This window comes from Manihot esculenta, chromosome 11 (assembly GCF_001659605.2).
Source record: "Manihot esculenta cultivar AM560-2 chromosome 11, M.esculenta_v8, whole genome shotgun sequence".
Classification (NCBI taxonomy): Eukaryota; Viridiplantae; Streptophyta; class Magnoliopsida; order Malpighiales; family Euphorbiaceae; genus Manihot; species Manihot esculenta.
The window spans coordinates 3,376,840-3,398,307 of record NC_035171.2 but is presented as its reverse complement, the minus strand read 5'-3'; the positions used below and the strand labels follow the sequence as shown (position 1 = coordinate 3,398,307).

General features: G+C 35.4%; 4 protein-coding genes across 4 annotated transcripts; 3 read left to right on the top strand and 1 right to left on the bottom strand.

Annotated features, from left to right (window-relative positions):
- The first annotated feature begins 2,709 nt into the window (after positions 1-2,709).
- LOC110626103 lies at positions 2,710-4,093 on the top strand. The gene is made up of 2 exons (XM_021771846.1): positions 2,710-3,045; positions 3,273-4,093. The coding sequence occupies exons 1-2, from the start codon at positions 2,839-2,841 to the stop codon at positions 3,855-3,857; spliced, it is 792 nt and encodes a 263-aa protein (XP_021627538.1). The 5' UTR covers positions 2,710-2,838; the 3' UTR covers positions 3,858-4,093.
- A 1,084-nt stretch (positions 4,094-5,177) lies between these two features.
- LOC110626236 lies at positions 5,178-6,487 on the top strand. Its single transcript, XM_021772024.2, has one exon. It carries the CDS (start codon positions 5,197-5,199, stop codon positions 5,881-5,883), a length of 687 nt encoding a protein of 228 aa, XP_021627716.1. The 5' UTR covers positions 5,178-5,196; the 3' UTR covers positions 5,884-6,487.
- Positions 6,488-6,898: 411 nt separating this feature from the next.
- LOC110626538 (homeobox-leucine zipper protein ATHB-15) lies at positions 6,899-15,026 on the bottom strand. Its single transcript, XM_021772502.2, has 18 exons — positions 13,571-15,026; positions 12,991-13,150; positions 12,623-12,723; positions 12,418-12,508; positions 11,962-12,057; positions 11,757-11,870; positions 11,581-11,664; positions 11,323-11,478; positions 11,155-11,229; positions 10,885-10,991; positions 10,610-10,802; positions 10,009-10,194; positions 9,820-9,900; positions 9,121-9,255; positions 8,712-9,037; positions 8,087-8,192; positions 7,528-7,677; positions 6,899-7,258 (listed from the first exon to the last, which is right to left on the bottom strand). The coding sequence occupies exons 1-18, from the start codon at positions 13,780-13,782 to the stop codon at positions 7,112-7,114; spliced, it is 2,520 nt and encodes an 839-aa protein (XP_021628194.1). The 5' UTR covers positions 13,783-15,026; the 3' UTR covers positions 6,899-7,111.
- A 3,852-nt stretch (positions 15,027-18,878) lies between these two features.
- LOC110626200 (hypha-specific G1 cyclin-related protein 1) lies at positions 18,879-19,836 on the top strand. Its single transcript, XM_021771983.2, has one exon. It carries the CDS (start codon positions 18,938-18,940, stop codon positions 19,601-19,603), a length of 666 nt encoding a protein of 221 aa, XP_021627675.1. The 5' UTR covers positions 18,879-18,937; the 3' UTR covers positions 19,604-19,836.
- Positions 19,837-21,468: the final 1,632 nt, after the last annotated feature.

The window sequence follows — 21,468 nt, the reverse complement described above, 5'->3', positions numbered from 1 at the left end:
TCGTCATGTGGTTGAAACTAGGTTAACTCTTCTTCACAATGCTTCTTTATCTTCTGAATTTTGGGTTTATGCATTTTGTGCGACTGTATATTTGATCAACAGGTTACCAACACCTACTCTAGATTATTCTTCTTCATTTCTTAAATTGTTTGGTAAAGTTTCCAATTATTCTGGTTTATGAATCTTTGGTTGTCTTTGTTATCCAAGCATTCGCTCTTATGCAAAACATAAATTCTCTCTTAAATAACTTCCGTGCTTGTTTCTTGGTTATTCCTTGAATCAAAGTACCTATCTTTGCTTCGATTATAAAAATAACAAGATGTTTGTTTCTCGACATGTCATCTTTGTTGAGGATCAATTTTCTGGGTGTTCACTTGATTTGTTTGCGTTAAATAATTTCGGTTGGCATGATTTTATTTCTGACCAGTCCATGTCGTCCAACTCTAGTACTGCTATCTCGTTTTAATTGCAGGAAAATTCTGGTGTAGCTGCTGTCATACCTTTTTCTGCTGTAGCAGAACCTATTTCAACGTCTTCAGCTTGTTCAGGTTCCACCTCCAACTTGTCCAGTCCATCTTCATTGAGTTTCTCATCCTCCAGTCAGTCCCCATTGCTGTTAGACATCCCTGATCAGTCTTCTTTGCCTATGAATACTGTAAGTTCTCCTCCACATACTAGTCAGTCTACTTCGTCCAATGATGATGCTTCGGACACTAATGTCAATATTGTTACTCCTGTCCAGCCCCTTGTTCGAACCCATCCGATAGTTACTAGGTCCCAAAATAATATATTTAAGCTGAAAAATCTTAATCTAGTAACTAAGCATCCAATCCCAAAAATTTTTGAACCAACATGTGTTTCGCAGGCTCTTCTTGATCCTCAATGGCATGCTGCCATGTGTGACGAGTTTAATGCTTTGGTAAGAAATGGAACATGGGTATTGGTACCACCTGATCCAAAACATAACTTGGTTGGTTGTAAATGACTTTTTCGAGTTAAAAAGAATATTGATGGTAGTATTGATAGATACAAAGCCCGCCTTGTTGCGAAAGGATACAGTCAACAACCCGGAATAGATTTTGGGGATACTTTCAGTCCTGTTTTAAAACCAGTAACTATTCGGATAGTTTTAACTTTGGCAGTGACTTCCAAATGGCCTATATTTTAGTTGGATGTTAATAATGCTTTTTTGCATGGTCCATTATAGGAACAAGTATTCATGAAGTAGCCTCCTGGGTTTGTTGACAAAACTAAACCGGGATATGTTTGTAAGTTGGTCAAAGCATTGTATGGACTTCGGCAAGCACCGAGAGATTGGTATCAAGAATTGAGAAGTTGTGTTCTTGGTCTTGGTTTTGTGCAATCTACTAGTGATCACTCTTTGTTTGTCTACAACAACGATAATATATTATGTTATTTTGTTGTATATATTGATGACCTTCTTATTACAGGAAGTTGCAAGGTCTTCATGCAAACATTCATTGACAAGCTTGCTATCTGTTTTTCATTAAAGAATCCGCAGACTTTGAATTTGTTTCTTGGTATTGATATGCAACAAACTTCGAAGGGAGTGTTCTTATCTCAACACCATTATGTACGGAAATTACTTGCTACTCATAGCATGGACGAGACCAGATATTTGTTTCTCAGTAAACAAGCTTTCTCAATTTATGCAAAGCCCCACAAAGTTGCATTGGGAAGCCTTGAAACGACTCCTTCGTTATCTCAAGTCCACTCTTTATTATGGCATTCTTATTAAACCGCAATCTTCTCTTAAGTTTCATGCTTTTTCAGATGCGGATTGGGCTGGGGATCCTATGGATAGAACATCGACTACAGGGTATATCTTGTATCTTGGCAATAGTCCAATTTCTTGGTATTCCAGAAAGCAAAAATCCGTTGCTCGGTCATCTACGGAGGCTGAATATCGTGCAGTAGCAACAACAGCTTCTGAGGTAATGTGGGTCAAGTCTCTATTATTTGAACTTGGAGTTCAGTTGCAAGACAATTCACTGCCCATTTATTGTGACAATATTTCTACTACTTACACTTGTCAAAACCCAGTATTTCATACGAAAATGAAGCATATCGAAATTGATGTTCATTTTGTACGAGACTTGGTTCACAAAGGAGAAATACGAGTTGTTCATGTGTCCTCTAAGAATCAATTGGTTGATTTGTTGACAAAGCCATTGATCAAAACCAGTTTTACTCATCAGAGATCCAAGATTTGTGTTCTTGATGGTACCTCAATCTTGCGAGGGAATGATAAACCAATATCCTAACATATTTGGTTTAAATATCATATTTGTATATTTGTAAACTTATCTTGATAAACCAATATCCTAACATATTTGGTTTAAATCTCATATTTGTATATTTGTAAATTTATCTCTTATAACTGTATTTATTTTCATACAGAGTCTATTTAAAGATAACTGCAATATAATACAAAATACGATTTCTTCTTCTATTTCTCTCTAACTTTTAGGAGAAGCAGACAAAGAATTCAATAAAGGAACTGGTACTCGCTAGGAACGGGGATTGATTTTTATGGGTTTCTTCCGCAGAAACAGAAAATGCGTTGAGAGGCCCAAAGGTGGGATATGTTCGGGTTTTACTAGAGGACATGGCCCATGTGCATCGGCTCAGTCGCTAATTCCATGGCCTTTGCCTGTAATATGAAAAGGGCCATTTTGAAGAAGAAATAGACTGCATGACTTAATCTTTTCATTTCCATAAATACCCTCAGAAGAATTTGCAAATCCCACCAAATCATAGCTAATGGTATTGGAATTTCAGCCTATCATATGATTATGATTTTCAACGCTGCCTTTAATGAATTTTCTTAATATACAAACAAAGGCGATAGCTTTGAATTCCTTCCTTTCTATATTCTATTATCCTTTCAAGAATCTCAACCGTACCATTTCTTTATTAGCACTTCAATTGGATTCAACTCTTTCATGTTCTAACATCTTCAGAATTTGCTCCTCTCCAACTCCTACACGGCCATGTTCATCATCATCATCTAATAATCTTCAGGTAATTCTTCTTATGCTTGCAGTATCTTGATTAACTTAATGAGATTATTGTTAATCATCAGTAATTTTTAGGATCTGCTGATTTTCTTTCTGATTTGTGAGATTTGAAAGTAGTAAAGGGTTGGTTTATTTCTTTCATATATATGCTTTCTCTTTTGGTGCGATTCCTCTTGGCCCGTGTTATTTCCATCTTCCCACTACTTAGTTGATCCTTTCAACTTTTCACAGGGATCAATGGAACAAAATCTTATATCCCACCATTCAATTGGGCGAAATTGCAGACCAAAATGGTTGGATAAGAAAAGGGTCCTTCAAGTTATTTTGCTTGTAACAATTTGCATGTGGTTGCTACACCGAGTCGAGAACTCGCATCACCAACATGAAAATTACAACCAGAATCTTCAAAATCCTAGCAGTGAAAGAAACATACTCATAGTCTTGGGACGCAGGGGGATACAAAAGTATATAAATGGAGCCAATGCAGAATTTCAAGATAAAAATGATCCCCATGAATATGAAAGAAGAGATGGAGGTGTAGGAGATGATGAGATTGATGGAAACATTAATGATGAAGAGAATGTACTGGAACTTTTACAAGAAGAAAATAAAGTAGTAAATGGTGGAGATGAAGCAATAGACTTAGCAGCCAAGTTTCATGGCGTTGCAAAACAAGACACTGAAATGGAGAAACTGGATGATGTTGAAAGAGTTGAGGCGTTTCTTGACGAGAATGGGATTCCACCGGATGCCTCTTCTTTTTTCAATTCTACATCACTCGAGCAATTTCATTCTCGGACTAGCTTTTCTGTTTAGTTCTTGTTTACCATGTATGATTGCTCTCGTTGTTCTACCTGCTTAAAAGCTTAATAACGTGGGCGAGTCTCAGCTTTGTGCCCCTATGCATCAACGAGTAGGCAACGACTTGTTTAGCCCAGAAATCTGTAATAATTATTCTTCTCAGGTCCAGCCCATTAAAAAAATAATTGGGCCTGACCTCATCTAGAGCAATACAGTAATCATATCAACATTTAGCCTCGGCACAATTCTGCTACAACTTTTAAGACAATATTAGTATTCACAAAGCTTAATCTTCAAAGTAAGAAAAGTTTTACTAGTCCTACTTTAATTTAATCGAGTGAAAGACAGAACCTCATCTAGAGCAATACAGTAATCATATCAACATTTAGCCTCGGCACAATTCTGCTACAACTTTTAAGACAATATTAGTATTCACAAAGCTTAATCTTCAAAGTAAGAAAAGTTTTACTAGTCCTACTTTAATTTAATCGAGTGAAAGACAGAAAGTAAGTGAAGAAAGAATGAAGAAACATAGCAAAGGTAAAAGAAGAAATGGAAAGAAAAGATCTGCCTACTGCCTCGCTTCCTTTAAATTTGGGCCATTTATTTATTTATTTTAAATTTACAACCCACGAGCATGGAAAGAGATGGAGATGCATGATCATGAAGAAGAGTAGTGGATAAGCGGAGCTCTCCTGGTCTAAAAAGCCAAGATATTTTCCATTTGTAAATGCAGTATCACTCACATTAATCATTCACACGAAGAACCAACCCAGCAGAGATATGTAAGCAAAGCATGCAAAAGTTCGGGTTTACAACGATTATAAAGTAACCGTCCACAAACTAAGAACCCATGTACGGTTGTGATACCTAACCAACTGGCTTCAACTACCTGTAGCTTTGCATGCATGATTTAGATGCTCGTGAAGCTTACGTCAAAGTCATTTTCTATCATGTTACTTGGGATGTTGTATGGTAAGAATAGAATCCCTCGTGAATGCTCTAAAATTTTCCATTACTTTCTGATTGATGGAGGAATAAATAACTATTAGAAAGGGAAATGGATAGCAAGATATAGATCTATTAAAAAAATTAAAATAAATAAATAAAGGAACATGTATGCTCAATTTGCCATGACATGACAGTGATAAATGCTTCTAAAGGTAAGAGTTAACCCTGAATTAAAAAGTAAAATAAATTTGCTTTTCTTCCTAATCTTTCTAGAAAAATCTATCAAGTTCACGATTATTCACACTGGCATTGATGATTGACAGGTGAGTATCCAGGATCCACAGCATTTCACTGTCCAGATTCTCAGGAAAATCAGAGAAGTGAACCACTATAAGTATGGTGCATGTACTTGCCATCCACCTACAACCATCGAGATAATCTCCAAGTAAATTATCTTCAAGTTTCTCCATTGCTATCTCTCAAACCCCACTTCTGCAGGTGTCTTTCTTCTCTTCTTTCCAAGATTTTCTTGTCAATTATGGCTCCACATGGAGAAGCTATTGCTAGCACTTACACGAAGACCAACAGCTTCTCCAAGCCACCAAGACTCTCCATCGACAACAATCTCCATCGAACAATATCTGACATCTCATATGAGCTGAGCAAGGAAGCCATAGATATCAAGCAGCTCCCGACGATATCAGAGGTTGAAGATGCAAAATGCGAGTGTTGTGGCATGAGTGAAGAGTGCACACCCGAGTACATTGATCGCGTTCGCAACAAGTTCTTAGGGAAATGGATTTGTGGGTTGTGTGCAGAGGCAGTGAAGGAAGAAAAAGAGAAAAATGGAGGCAAAATAGAGGAGGCTCTTAATGCACATATGAATGCATGTGCAAGGTTTAACAAGCTTGGCAGGGCTTATCCAGTACTGTTCCAAGCTGAAGCCATGAGGGAGATGTTGAAGAAAAGCACAAGAAGGGGACAATCTATTAGTCCAAAAGGTGCCCAAAAGAATGGAGGGATTGCCAGGAGTTCAAGCTGCATTGCAGCTATTACAAGGGACATGGATAATCTCACTATAGCCAATTGAGTTGCCAAAAGGCTTCTCCATGTGTTTTGAATCTCCTCATCTCTCAGAAATATGAATCCTTATTAACTTATTTGATTATTGCCTTCCTTGAGTATCCCCCTTAAGGTCTTGCATCATGACTTCATTTCGCATGGACTAACCTTTTTGGTTACCTTTGAAAGGTTTTTTGGGTTGATCCATACTTGTTTAATCCCTTTCAACTGAGGGGCGTTTTAGTTTCTCCCCTTGGTTGTCCTTGTTTCCACCTTTCGCTTATATATTTAACTTGGTTTTTCTAGGTGGGTCTAAAATCAGCTTCCTTTACCCTTTTGTTCATCTTACATGACTAAAGATTAATCACTCTGTAGGGTCTCTGTCTCCTCTCCTTGGTAGGTATGTCAAGAAGTCTCCGCTGTAGTTCTTTCTGCCACTTTCTGGTGTGAACTATAAACTTTCTCTGAGTAGCAGTTGTTTGTATTGGGAAAACGCAGCAAATATCCGATTGTCTTTGTCTGTAATGACAAGGCTTTAGTTATTAGTCGTTCCATACATATTCAACTTACTGTATCTTCAAAAATCTATCATATATGGATTGATTAAATAAATTATGCTGCTGCTTTGAATTTGTCATCAGCCCATTTCCTTCAATTGTTATGCTGGAGAAACAAATAAAAGTTGGTACTTCAAGGGCTTAATCTAGTGAAACAATTTCAATCTTAAAACCCCATAAGTCGACGTTTTCAATTCAAACTGCTAAAACAATCGTCTTGCGCAAACTGAGAATCGCTACCAGTGATCATCACTGACAATAAATAAATTGGCAAACAATTCACAGGTTACAGCGCCAATTTGGCAATAATTCACAGCCTTTTCCAGCTTAATAGTTAGTAAAAAGGCTTCAGCATCGTCTCATCAACTGTTATTACAACAAAAGTGAGCAGATGTTGCTAATGATTAATCATCAGACAATACCGAAGTTGGTTTTCATGCAGAATTAAGAAAATCAAGATAGGACAAGGTCACGGAACACATCAACTCAAACAAAGTGATTGCAACCTTAGTAATAGTAATATACTGTCACATACAACCATCCGATTAATTTCTAGGACAACGATTCCTAGTTCCCACACACAAAATGAAGTTTAGTACATGGCAAATGAACGAAGGCACGGTCCTTGATGGTTCTACTAAGTATTCCACGGCTGTCATACATTATAGATAAACAAGCCCAACAAAACAATATAGTTTCTCAGACAAAAGACCAGTTTATAAACATAAAGCAGACGCAGTGTGCAGTTTCTTCTTCATTTAACACCTTCCAGGCCACTGCTCGCTCATACGAGACTGGTCTCCCCATGCTCGACAAACAGATTCCACCTTGAAGACAAGCAAAACCCTAGCAGAAGAAAGACACACGAGGCAAAGCGTACCAAGCCATTAATAAGTGTATCTATATTAGTTAGAAGTTCTAAATATGAATGTAAATTTTGATGTGTTAAATTACAAAGTTTTTAAACAGCAAGCATTATAGTTCTACAGCTTCCCTAGTAAGAACTCTAAAATATCCAGGAACGACTAAATCATGCTAATGGTTCGGCATAATTTCTTAGTCTTCTATGCATTTCTATTTTCCTTTTCATCAGATTTATGGGAGAAACTGCAAACCTGTTGCATTATCTGTGGGAACTCTGAGCAGAGAGTCTTTCGACCATGATCATCAAATATCTTTTCCAAAGTTACGTCTTGCAATGCTACCAAAGTAGTCTCCAACATATCAAGCCCTGCTTGGTTTGCAAAAGTGAAGACTGGCAAAGCCTGCAGATGCTTAATAGTATTAGAGAAAATAAGCTGATTATATAAACTCAACATGCATTAAGAGAATGAATTTTTTGAAATATCGGTTTGAATGTTGATGATAATAAAGATGAAAATAATAACGTTACTTTGGTTCCATAGATTCATCTACTAAGGAAGCAGGGAAATAAATAACAAAAATTTGACAAAGACAGGTCAGTTTTTCAAAGTCTTCTACCCAAAAAAAAAACACTACTAGAAGATGCATAACAGAATTGTATCAATCTATTTAGCATTTGTTGTGCAGCATCTCCGTCTGAGATATATTAGAACTGCTCAGAAGTGGGTAGGTCAGATTTCAAAGATTTCAAAATTAGGTTTTCATATTGTAAGATTGACAAAGATGAGGGAGTATTATAATTGCCTGCACCTTCAGAGAGCAGCACATGATGGCATCTGAATGATGCCACAGGGTTTTGAGAATAGTTTCACTTCCTTCGCTGCTTGATTTGAGCAACTCCACACCCAAGTAGCACCTGCAAAGTTACAACCACAAATGCAACAAACACAACCTTCATTCAATAAAAAGCTTCAAACCCAAAATGTCCTGACATAGTTATTAAGTTGGGGACTTCATAATAATATCTCATATTAAGCTGTTATACTAGTGAAAATGACAGAAGTAATCTAGCTGTTTTCGAATTCCGTACCACAAATTTAAGGAAATTAAGAAAATAGAGTTGCATGCAAAGATATAAATAATAAGAAAAAGAAAATGTTAAGCAACCAATGTCACTTCATATTTCAAGTCCTTAAGTTCAAACATATTAGCCCCAATATATTTGACATTTGAGAAGAACAATAAGAAGAAGCCGGAGAAACCAGTTCCAAGAAAAATGAAATTGATTACATGTGTATATAAAAGATTCATGTAGCATAAAAATTTCATAGTAAATTAATTCAACTTAAGAATGCAGCATAAATACACACAGATTGATAGGGTAGAAAAAAACAATCCGACTGAGATAATATCTTGGAAAGCGCAAGTGTCATACCTATAGCTCTGACAGATCCAACGAGCAAGAGTCTGTGCTTCAGGAGTACCAAGTGGCGATCGAAGACCAGCATGTGACCCCAAATGAGAAGGAGAAAGTGCTAATGCCACTCTCTGAACAGATGATATAATACTTCGGACATATTGTCGAGCCATTGATGCTACATGGTCTTGCATATGGCTCTCAAATGCAAATTCAAATGCAATTGTCATCACAGATCTCACACAGCCAGAATTAGCAGAATAATCAGTGGAGGATTTGTTTCCAGCAGGTCCAATTTCAAGGGCAGAAGCAAGATCCAGGGTGCGATTTGGACTGGAGGCTTCCTGCATTATTTCATAATGCATCAACAAAGGACACTAAAGAGAAACAAATGAGAAATATAAGATTGTTGATACAATTAACTAACCTTTCCAGAATCAAGGGGGATGATGCGAAAACCAGAAGGCAGAAGAGGTGCATCATCAGCAAAGGATGCATCAATGGGAGCAAATATAAGTTCAGCACAGGTGCCAATAGCATTCTCATCCATTCCACTACATAGCTAATAAATTGGTGCAAACAGGGATAAATAAGCCAGAGAACCATGATAAAGAATGCTGCATAAAGGTAACAAGTACTACTATGCTAGGAGAACTGAAATGATATGCAAGCATTACCATGTCAAAACCACTTAAAAATCAGTCTTAATAACCAACTATCAAAACTAGCAATAGTACCAGTTTCAAAAATACCATAATGTACTAGCAATCCAGCTTTAAGCAACATTATCCAAAGGAGGCAGTCAGGGAACTAAAAAAAATAAAGTTTCCTCTCATTCTATAGCTTTAATTCATGAACCTCCCTAATCTTACATATCCATCTTTCAAATCTGTAGCTCATATATTGGCGAACTAAAAACTCTTTAAGAATCTGAACACTTGCCTTTTATCCTTCTGTCAATCTAGAATCAATTAAATCATCCAATTGTCATATTCAGTGAATCTTAAAATATACACACACACCTTGAGACAAGGAATAAGAGTTTACTTAGGGTGGCCTACAATGTCAAGCATTAAATGGATAGAAAACATAACCCCAAAAAGTAGTGTAGAGAAACAATACGTACTTGCAATAGAAACATGTCCCTAGGCATCATTGGATCTTCTGGAGAATGGCTTACACCTTCCAATTTAATGACCTCCAAAAACTAATGAAGATAGAATTTATCCCATTAAAGAGAGTAAAAAGAATAAGGAAACATCTCAAATAATTAATTTCATGTTCAACAGCAACACAATTTTATCAACAAGCTCACCTCTTCATGCTCAATAGTATGAGCAAGAGGGAGTATGACTTGACCTCCAAAACTTCCAACTCGAGATCCTGGTAAGCCAGAAGGACCAACTTTAATTGCAGCAGCCGAGTAAGCATCAATATTGTTGTCTGCCCATTCAGACCTGTGCTCCCGCAAGAATCTAAGGAGGATTGCAGGAGGAACATTCTGAAGAAGGAGAAGTACATGGGCCATTGCACAAGCAGAAGAAAAATGATAAAATATTAACACTGATGTAAGATACATGATCATGAACAAGAAGATTTGTGAGTATGATTCCCAGTGACTTTCAATTTTATTGGGTAGACCCCAAGAGGGTGACAATGTAATATTATGCTAAACGAAATGCTTAAACCATTTATAATTGGTAATGGTCAGTTGCAAAACATAAACAGGCAATAAATCTGTGAAAAAGTGATAGTTAATTGCAAGAACTTCACCATTGAAGTTAGAACATAACACATACAGAGCCACAGAATTGCAGACACACTATCTCCTAATGAAAGGGTAAAATGCACAAGCCGTATTTATTTTCAATTGTCTCCCAGCAAACCTATTGAATGTAAATTTTTGGTATTCTAACCTGCAAAAGCATTGATGCTTTGGCACATAACACTGCATTGCTGACTGCTGGAAATCCATTAGTAAAGGGAAGATTTAAACCCATTAATTTCTCAGGAGATGAATTAACCAGGATAGTTACATCATCCATGCCATCATTTCCCATCATTGACCATCCCTCATCAGTAAAACCATTGAGAGCCTCATTAAAACCCCTGCCACAATAATATAGAAGATCTTAATGAAGGTAACAATTAAAAGACGGGATTACACAGTAAAACAGTAAGAAGTATTAACCTGCTTAACCTCTGACTCAATGCTCGCAGTGCTGCTGGTCGTCTGCCCCAGTTGGTAACACTAGACTGAGAAACCTCCTGAGCTATCTGCCTTAGCTGGCGCAGCGCCTGTGAGAAAGTACAAAATATATAATTGAAAAAAGTAGATACCTACTGCTCATAAGTTATAATTAAATTGCCTTGAAGTATGTAGGCCACTACAATTGTTTGAAATCTCAAGAAGTAGAAATTTGCATTGGCAACTTGATGAAAATACAATATGTAATCTTACCGCCATCGTTGTCTTTTGAGCAAGCACTGTTGATGATTCATACAGGGGTCGCAGCACTTCAGGCACACTCCAGGGCTGGTTAACAAATTAATATTCAGATTGTTCGTTTTTTGTCAATGAGAAACTTCAAATTTCACAGCCAACAAAAAATATGTAAGGACTGCCTACCTCTAAATCCATATGATCAACTATGTGTATGATTGAGCCCCCCCCTTCACAAGGTCTTATAAGGTACCCACTTGGCAGCATTTCAGCTCTCACAAAATGCTGTACTGGTGGCATGCTTGGGCCATTTTGTGTATTTTTAAGTGATCTCTCACATATCTAAATTTAATGTCCAAAGTTTAAAATGGAAACATAATTAATATAAAAAGGCTAAAACATCAGAAGTGATGAATTAAAAATTGAAAATTTTGGGGAACATACCACAAGGCTACCATCTTCTAAAACAGAAGTATAGCGCAACAACCAGAAGTCACGAGCAGGTGCCAACGTTGTTGGTGCATAGAGCTGTAACATCAACAAAATTTTGTAGTTTTAAACAATTGCATAACTAAATCCTCCAACAGGATTGTGAAGAATAAAATGGTTAATGTTATTACCTGCATGTACAGCAGCTCAATGGTTCCACCATTGGCAGTGGGCAGCACATTCAGCACATCCACAGCTCGGCAATCCCGGAACCATGACGGCCTATCCTTGAGGATTTCTGCAACCTGGAAGGAAATAGTGTAGTGTGTAATAAATTATTCTTATCGGGTCAAACTAGGAGAATGACAGGGAAGGAAAGAAACCAAGAGCACTTACCCTTGTAGGCTCTAGACCAACCAGGCCGCAGGCTCGTGCTGCCACACCAGTGCAACCATGAGAAATAGCAATGATTCCAATGGAATCCGGACCAGGCTGCACATAAATTATTTCGCAGGGAAAAACAAATTAGTTAAAAACAGACCATTCGATAAAAAATTTGCTTGTGAAAGACAAAGTTAAGACCCATGAGCAAGCTATCTTCCGTATATGCAGATAAAAGATATTCATTATAAAAGGCAAAAAAAATTGACATAAAGTTAAGGTATTCAGGAGCCAACATTTCAAGGTCTGTAGCAGTCACATCAAGTACATACGTACAATTCACAGTGTATTTCACAGAAAAAAAAAATTTTAATGCAATTTGAGTAACAAGTTTTGAAATTTTTTACAAGAGAAAACGATTTGCTAGCCAATTAAAATTTTAAGAAGGAAAAGATAAGAGACAAAAGGTACCTTCATTCCAGGCATTTGGACCCACTCCACAGCAGTTCCAGTGGCCTTTGAAAGAAACTCTGTTAAAGTCTCTTCTGCAATGGACAAAAGTCTGGAAAAAATACAAGCATGAATTTAATATTCCTCACGCACACACACAAAAAAAAACAAAGTGGTCACAGAGCACGATAACAGAAAAGGACCCAACAACCATATCCCCACTAACCCTGCAGGACTCGCATCCCTTGGCGGATGCTGAGGTGTCAAGTGGTGTTGACCGCTTGTTACCACTGATTCACAACTTGTATCTTTGGTTGCAAGCGTTGTCTGTAAGAAAACAACCGTTCTATCTCAATTCTCATAAAATTCAATAACATTTCAACTAAAGAAATAAAATTAATTAACGAAAGCATTGTACCCTATTGGTTGCTGACACATATTACAGAGAGAAATCCATTGTTTGTCTCAAAAGCAATTCAGTGGACAGGGCAATTTGAAATTTTTATTTTTGTTTTCTTAATCGATAATTTCCCAAAAATCATATAATTTATGATAAGCAGGAAGGAAATATAGCAAAGAAGGCTAAATTCTCACGTTCTGAGTATGCTGGCGAAAGTAACCATTTTCATACACCAGCTGTGACACCTGCTTCTGCAACCTATCATTTTCCTCCATTAGAAGCTTGTTCATTGCCGTCAGCTTCCTATTCACTGCTTGAAGGCGGGATGCCTCTTTTCTCTGCTTCTCTCTGCATCTGAAAATTCAAAATGAAACACTCAACACACTGTTATGATTAATATTGCAAAAGGATTCAATGGGAAAAATGGTTGGGAAGATCATTATTCGTTAAAAAGCAGTATCAAACCACACTGAAAGTTGAGAAATATTTGATTCAGTTTCTTTTGGGCATCACAATTCAACTTCCAGTTCTATTCTTCTCTTAAATTCTCAAATCAACCGAGAACTGATGTTAAATGTTCTTGAAAAAGACTAAATTTTCCTTGGTGTTTTTTGACTTCCTCATTGGGACAATCTCAAGCCTTTTAATTGCACTATCCCAAACAATAAAATTTTTTTAAATCATTTCTACTGCATTTAAAAAGGGGAAGAAAATCTACACGTAAGAGAAGAAACAAAATGAGATTCCTTGGTTCTGACATTGAAATTTTTATACCTTCTATTCTGAAACCAAACTTTGATTTGTTTGGGTTCAATGTTAGAGAGAATGGGGCACTCCCTAATGAACTGTTGGCGACGAATGGAGCTGGGTTTGGGGCAGTCGTGATAGAGCCTCTCCAGGGCTTCGACCTGCTCAGGCGTGTAGCGGACATACTTGCCATTGTCGAAGTTCGCTGGTTGCTTACCATCCTTGCAGGACATTGCCATCTTCAAATTAAAAATCACCACAATTCTTCACAGATACCCACAAAAGAAGTGGAACCGAAAAACCCAAAGTGGGGTTTCTCTTCCTCGATGACAAGCTCAAGCAGCTCCACCAACAAACAAACAAACCCAAGTACCGCTTTCTTCCCTCAAAATCTAATTTAAGCAACTTGTAGAGCTTGTTAGTACTAAAAAGTAGAAGCAATTCACTCCCTTAACTACACTTTGAAGCAATTCATGAAGCTTCAAAACCAATACAGATATGAGAAGGCAATTTATAAATAACCCAAATCCACAATATTTGAAGGAGCTAAAAACCTGATACAAGCCCGAGACGCTTCGCTTATCCAAATTATCACACTTTCTGAAGCTCAAGAAAATATAATAGAAAAGGGACACGAGTGGGACTTCACTCAGAGCTTAGAACCACAAATCACAGTGCCCACGAAATTTGAAGCAAACCCAGATACTTTATCCTCCTTAATCACACAATCTCACGAACCCTTAGCACCTGAAAGAACTAAAAATGGGCACCAGTGTAAATCTGCAACTTTTTGTATTTCTCTAATATTTGATAGTGTACCGCCAGGATAGAGATAAAGCAAGAAGAGACAGCGATATCCAGATTGGACACATCGTTATCCTCGTTTTGTCTATTACTAGACAACCCCCAAACACAAGAAAAGCATAAACCTTTCGAGATCAGAGCTCAACACCAACCGATCTATTTCACCAAAATACTGAAAAATGCTTCACGAAACCACCGAGAACAATATCAGAAACAACACCCAGAAAAGTTTCTCCTGAATCAACAGAGTCTCTAAGGATTGGAGTTGGAAATCAGGGTCTTTTATGAAGAGATCTCCCAATCACGACCCGATAACCAGCCAAAACGGCACAGTAATAGCGATCCAAGCTCCAAACAAATCGTTCCCAGAAGCTGAAACATTTTCTAAAGGCTCATATCATATCGAGACACCCCCAAAAAACAAAACAAAACAAAAAGCAAGAATTGGAAGAGAAGCGTTTCCGTTTTTAAGGAAAGTTGAGGGCTTTTGCAACATGTGTATGATTTAGAAGGAGAAAAAACGAAAAACTAAAGTGGGTATCGAAATTTTTGAGAGAGTAATAAAGAGCAAGAACAGCCTCAGTGGTTGAAGACGGAGGATAGGGAAAAAGTAAATAGAAGTAAAGTACTTTGGTTAGGCTTTTGTTGCTCTGTTTTCATTGTTTTTTCCTTTGTATTTTGAGGTTTTTTGCTCTCTTGTGTGTGTTTTCGTGTGGGCTTTTTTCATTGGTTGGTCGCTTTCGGCTACACAGAGAGAGGGAGAGAGAGAAAGAGAGAGCCTTTGAGCTCCACTGTGTAGGGAGGTGGAGAGGAGAGAGAGAGAGCTATTTTTTTATTAATTTTTCAAATTGGTGAGATATTGTAATGACGATAGTACCCTTATTTATACTGCCTTTCTTTTTATAACATGTCATGTTAGGTTGGTTAAATAACTTTTCCTTATTTGGTATTTCCATGAGTATGACTTCTATTTACTGTTAAATGTCAAAATTACCCCCACCATGTTTTTTTCTTTTACTTTCATGAATAACACATTTTTTATAGTTCAAAAAATACTGTTAAATGTCAAAACAAATAATTTATTTTTAAACAATTCCCTTTCATTTGAAAAATAATTAATTAATTAATTATGGTGATATAGAAGTGAGGGGCAAAGTGGTAAATAGTTAAAACAAAGGGGGGGGGCAATGAGGTAAAATTACGAAAAAAGCGGGAATAGGAAGTAGGGAGGGTATAAAGAAAGCGGAGGCATGGAGAGAGAAAGAGAGGTTTTGCGTGGGACAGAGAGGACACCATGATGGTTTTTTTTGCATGCGTCTCGATTTTAAAGCTGAATCCAAATAAATAAAATTAAAATTTATTCTACCAATAAAAAAATGCTACGTCATCATAATGGGCAGACTGTAGAAATCCGTATGCAAGAGACGCATGTATGATAACATAAATACTTGTTATACCGGGAGAGATACATGCATGTATATAATAATACACAAAGATGGTATGCGATGATTTGACGTGTGACATGATATGTGAAATGGATATATATAGTATCGGTATATGGTGGGTGTGTGATGTAATATGAGGGCGTGGGGACAGCTAGGGTGTTGGTGAGGCTTATCGTTGGATGTGTATGTGATGTTGGCTATGATGATCATAATCCAGTCAGGTAGACCGGATCCCGGGCTGACTCTAATTGTAAAGGACAGATCGGATTAATCGTTTCGGTTTATAGATCAGTCAAAAATCACAGAACTGAATGAAAAATTGAGTGAAATTATATCAAATCGTTGAGGAGTTGAAACGTTTTTGAATTGAAATAGTTTCAAACCAGGGCCATTATGATTTGGAACCGTTTGAAATTTTAATCGATCCAAGTGATAAAGCTGCTGACTTGGTGGTTCCGAGAAAGCCTATGGCAAGGTCTACAGTCACAGACTGGTGACCACTGTTCCATCTCAATTGAAATTCTGAATCATGCCACGTTAATTTATGATACTAAATATAATTGAGAAGTATATGGAGAAAATAAATAAATAAATAAATAAATAATTTTAAGGAATTATAATTCTTGTAATACATAGTGATGTGAATCTTTGGATTGACTTTATTTAGATTAATAAATTTTAAATTATTTTTATTTTCATATGATTGAGATTTGTATTTTATATATTATGAGATTGAAAATAAATAAATAAATAATTTCAAGAAGAAGTCTAAATAAATAAATCAAAGAAAACGAATTTGGATTTGATTTATTTTATTTTATATTTAAAATTTTCAAATAGAGTGATGCTGGCTTCTGAAACCTAATCCTGAGAGGACTTGATACAACTCTTGAATAGCTCTATTGTATTGAAACCTGGATTAACAAGCCAATCAGCTCAAGCCATTTATTAAAAAAATAAAAATTAATGTCTTTTTTTTTTACCAGTAATTGTAGATTATTTATTTTAGAATTGCATATACGAAAGACATACCAATTAATGATGATGACTTGTAGTTCCTACGTCACTTCTTAAATAATCATTTTGCAGAAATTAATAATTATTTTTCAAAGGACAATAATATTGTTTTCTGCCAATTCTTAAATAATAATAATAATAACTCAAGAAAATAGCTAGGTTAAGGAAAAAAATAAATAAACTTTGTATGACATTTAATAATTAGGAATTTTCAATGAACAAGAAAACAATATGCGAATATCTTGTTTACTTCCCGTGTGGAAACAATGCAAGTTGAAGACATTATATATATATATATATTTCGTGTTAATAATTATGATAATCTCTTTATTTATTTTTATTTTTTATTACTATTTAAAAAATTTAATATTAAAAGAGATAAAAATAAATTATTTATTTATTTTCATAAATAATTAGCTAATTAATACTCCACACAAAAATTTAAATAAAGCATAAATTATATGATAACATATAAAAAGCAATTATCATTGAAATCGTGAATGATCATTTAAATCATTGAAATCGTGAATATGTAATTTAAAACAGACGGAACTAATATTTTCCGACCTCTTCTCCAATTATGCATTAGAAACGAATATAAGGACTATTAATCCCAACAAAAGTCGTGCAAACCAACGACAATTTGACAAAATTAGAACGAGTCAAGTGAGTTTTATGCAATAGTCAGTCTCGTTAGCCTTTTTTGAAATACTAAATAAGCATGCATAAAGGTTATTCAGCCACTTAATATGCTTGCCAAATAATATGGGCTCTCTTTCTAATATATTAATTGGGCTGGATAGTGGTTCTCTCTTCTGACCCAAAAAGAATTAACCCTCCTCACATATACTCACAGATACATCCTCCAAATGGAGATTCTTATTTATTTTTTTATAATAATAATCTGACCCTGAATGTCGGAGGGTTTTCATTGAGATATTCTGGTGCACCACTGACAATTTTTTATATTTTACAGATCTCTTCCCTTAAATTTGAGTACAGTGGAATCCAACTGAATCAATCTTGAATCAATAATATACTCCTTAGATCAAAGCGTGGCTAAGTGTTTATATTTTAACACCTAAATTTCCTCTATACCAATATGATTATAATTTGTAAATATCTGATTACATATTATACTATTCAAATATATTCGATAAATAGCAATAGTTTTTTAAAGATAAAGTTAAAATAATATAACAAAGTTTATATTTAAAAAAAAAGTTAAAAGGGTATAATTAATTTTTTTATTTTAAAACAAAGATACTTCATCTATTATCACTTAAATTTCATTTTCATCGATATTTTTAACTATGTTTGAATTTAAATAATGTAAAAGAATTTATTATATTAAATTAAGTGGCTTGTCGATAATATCTGTAATGTTCTTAGGAAAAAAAATCATTTAATTTTTATTTTATAGTAAAAAAATTCACAGAACAAAAATTAATACAAATTTAACTTTTTTTTTTGTTTAATTTGCCTCAAATTATAAGGATTTGGGATATTCATTGTTAAATGATTATAACAATCGCATGATCAAATGGGCCTGGGGCCATCCACAAGAGAAAGAAAAGAAGAAGAACTGAAGTCTCTAGTAGCGATTGCCTCCTTGAGAATCAAATTGGACCCAAGAACTTCAACGAGTTTAAGTTTTATATACCTCAAAGTTAAGCCCAAGCCCATTTCAGGAGCCCAAAGTCTCTGAAATTATTTTTTGGAGGGCTTCTTGTGATAATTATTTTAATATAAAAGTTAAAATTTAATTTTTTTTATAATAATAGTGGGACCCACTGTAAAGTAACTTGATGAGAAGTTAATTAACGGCCTTTACCTTTACATCAATTTATCTGTTAATTTTCTCTAGCCAATATCTCAAGCACACGGAAGCTTGAGCACACAGGATCATTACTCAACCAATGGTGATCGTACCAATTATTTCATAATCACTTAAATAACCCTAATTATCCATGCACCCATAGGTTGGTCTTGTACGCATTGTACACTCCTTTTTCTTTGTCTTCTACCTCCCACCACCTCCTTTATATACTCCCTCACCTGCCCTCTCTTTCTCTCGTCCCAAGCAAATCTCAAATCTCAAATCTCAAATCTCTCAGCTTGCAAACAAATGGTCTCTCTCTTTCTCTACACAAAATCACAGAAAATGGAACAAAATCTACCAGTAATGGCCAAAAGGATATGGGAAACTGTACGTGTTCTCTTCTTCATGCTGCGAAAGGGCATATCCAAGAGAAAGCTTCTGGTTGATCTCAACATGATGCTTAAACGCGGCAACAAGATTGCAACTAAAGCCTTAGGGAACCTCATGTTCAACCACCACCACCACCACAACAACAACCACCATGACCACCTCCCGGATATCTCCTTCTCTGCCCCACCCCACGAGTACGAGTTCAGCTGCAGTAACACCCCCATGTACTCACTTCCTTTCCATGTCAACAAGCGCCGCCACCATAATAACTTCTTCTCATGTGCATTCCACACGCCACCAACTCTTGATGATGATGTTACGACCATGAATGCTGTGAAGCTAGCTTTGGACATGCTAAACAATAACAACAGTGAGGTGATGGTGGAGGCATCTCCCATGCTGCCGGGGTTTGGCCAGAGCCCAATGGTGAGGCAGCTAAGGATAACTGACTCGCCGTTCCCATTAAGAGATATTGATGATGATGATAATGGTATTGTGGACAAAAAAGCTGAGGAGTTCATAGCCAGATTCTACAAGGAACTGAGGCACCAGCAGCAAAAGCTATCAGAGAGAGACCGATGAGTTATCAGTTTCGATTTGCATCTCTTCTTGGTGTGGTCGACATAACAATCAAAAAAAAAACAAAGAATTGTGTGTGCAGTAGTCAATGTTCTTGATGAAGATAAAATTATAATTAAGCAATGAAAATGAGCTGTATATTACAGGGAATTATCAAAACTTGATCCTGTATATGCTTGATTAGTAAATGATCAATATATGTCTGCTTTATGGATATTTAAATTTATTTTTCTTTCCTTAGATGGAATTTTGAAAGCATGGGATAAATGGGTTTGTCATATTAATCCTAATTAAGGTGTTAATTATCTGTGGGATTAATTTAAAATCTTTGGATTACTTTTAATTTGGAAGTATGCAGCTTTAACTGGTTTTGATGTCAACTCCACTTACTTGCCCTGATGAGATTCCACTAAGTTAAAGTAACCCAATTAATTAGGTGGCCCCTCTGCTAAATACAATAATCTTTTTCTAACTTTTCCTTTTTCTCTTTTTTGGTTTCCTACTTTTGAAATTTTATAAGAAATCCCATTTGTGTTAGGTCTTTGGAAAATTTTGTAATTCCATTGCTGTATATATAATAAAGATATTATAGTTATTGATATATTTGAAATAAAAATTAATTGATCGACTCATAATAATTAAATTGTTTTATGAAATCCTTAGATATAAATTAAATTGTTTTCAAAATAAACTTTATTTTTAGAGAAAAAAAAAATTTAAATGGAAAGGTTAAGAGTGGTTGGTGTAAAATTGATGTAAACGTTTTGTTATTATATAAATATAGGGTGTGAAATTGTGGCAATTTGCAAGACAGATGTCGCCATTTGATCTCACCGTTGCCTTCATCAACTTTTTGTAAAGTGTTTTTAATTATATATTAGAGCTTTAGCTTTTCATTAAAAATAAAAATAATAAAAATTTACCGCTTGATGTAACCTTTTGATATATATGCATTATTACACATATAGCCATCTAGTAGGGAGAAAGAGAGAAGTGAGTCGAAAAATGATTTCAGGAGAAGGGGTTGGTTTGCCCCAACAATCTATTTTGAGATCTATTTTCAATTCCGTCTATTGATTTAGTCTTTTTATTTATTTATTTTAACGTACGATAATTTGTGTACGACAATTTTAATTTGTGATGATATTAGACGCATTTCATCTCTATTATTCTCATTAGAGTAATAAAATTAATGAAAATCGGCATTAGAGTACTGGTCTACTCTTAAATAATAATTCTATGACCATATCAAACTAAAAATGTCATGAGTCAACTATTTTCAGACGATGGTGACACTGAATTTATGAGAACATTAGTTACATATCATCGACTATTGATTCATTATTCAGAGTTTAAGTCAGCCATTTTCCAGCGATGGTGACACTAAATCTATGAGAATATTAGTTGCATGTCGTCAACTATTGATTCATTGTTCAGAGTTTGATTTCTCTATTCTATCATCGGTGGTGGCTATTTCGATTTGTTTATTTGTAATTGACGGTATGTTCAATTGAATTTTTCATATTGTGGTTGGGCACTGTATTTATTTAGCTACTGTTTTTACTGTAGTTATATTGCGGTTTGCTTCCTGATCGATGCGGCATCATTGATGCAGCTGAGTTTTCAAAACATGTTTCAATCAATTTCTTGTATTAGGAGTTTTTTTTTTTTTAATTGAGATCCTATTCTTTTTTAGGCTATTGAATTGAACTTTCTTATAATTATACTTGAGCCTGATTGAACCTTAAAAAATATAATATATATTGCATTTGGTAAAAAGAAAGATGTAACCTTTTATTATTTATAATTTAATATAATAAATATCTTCAAAGCTATCTTCAGATAATGATAATCAATTATCAATATTT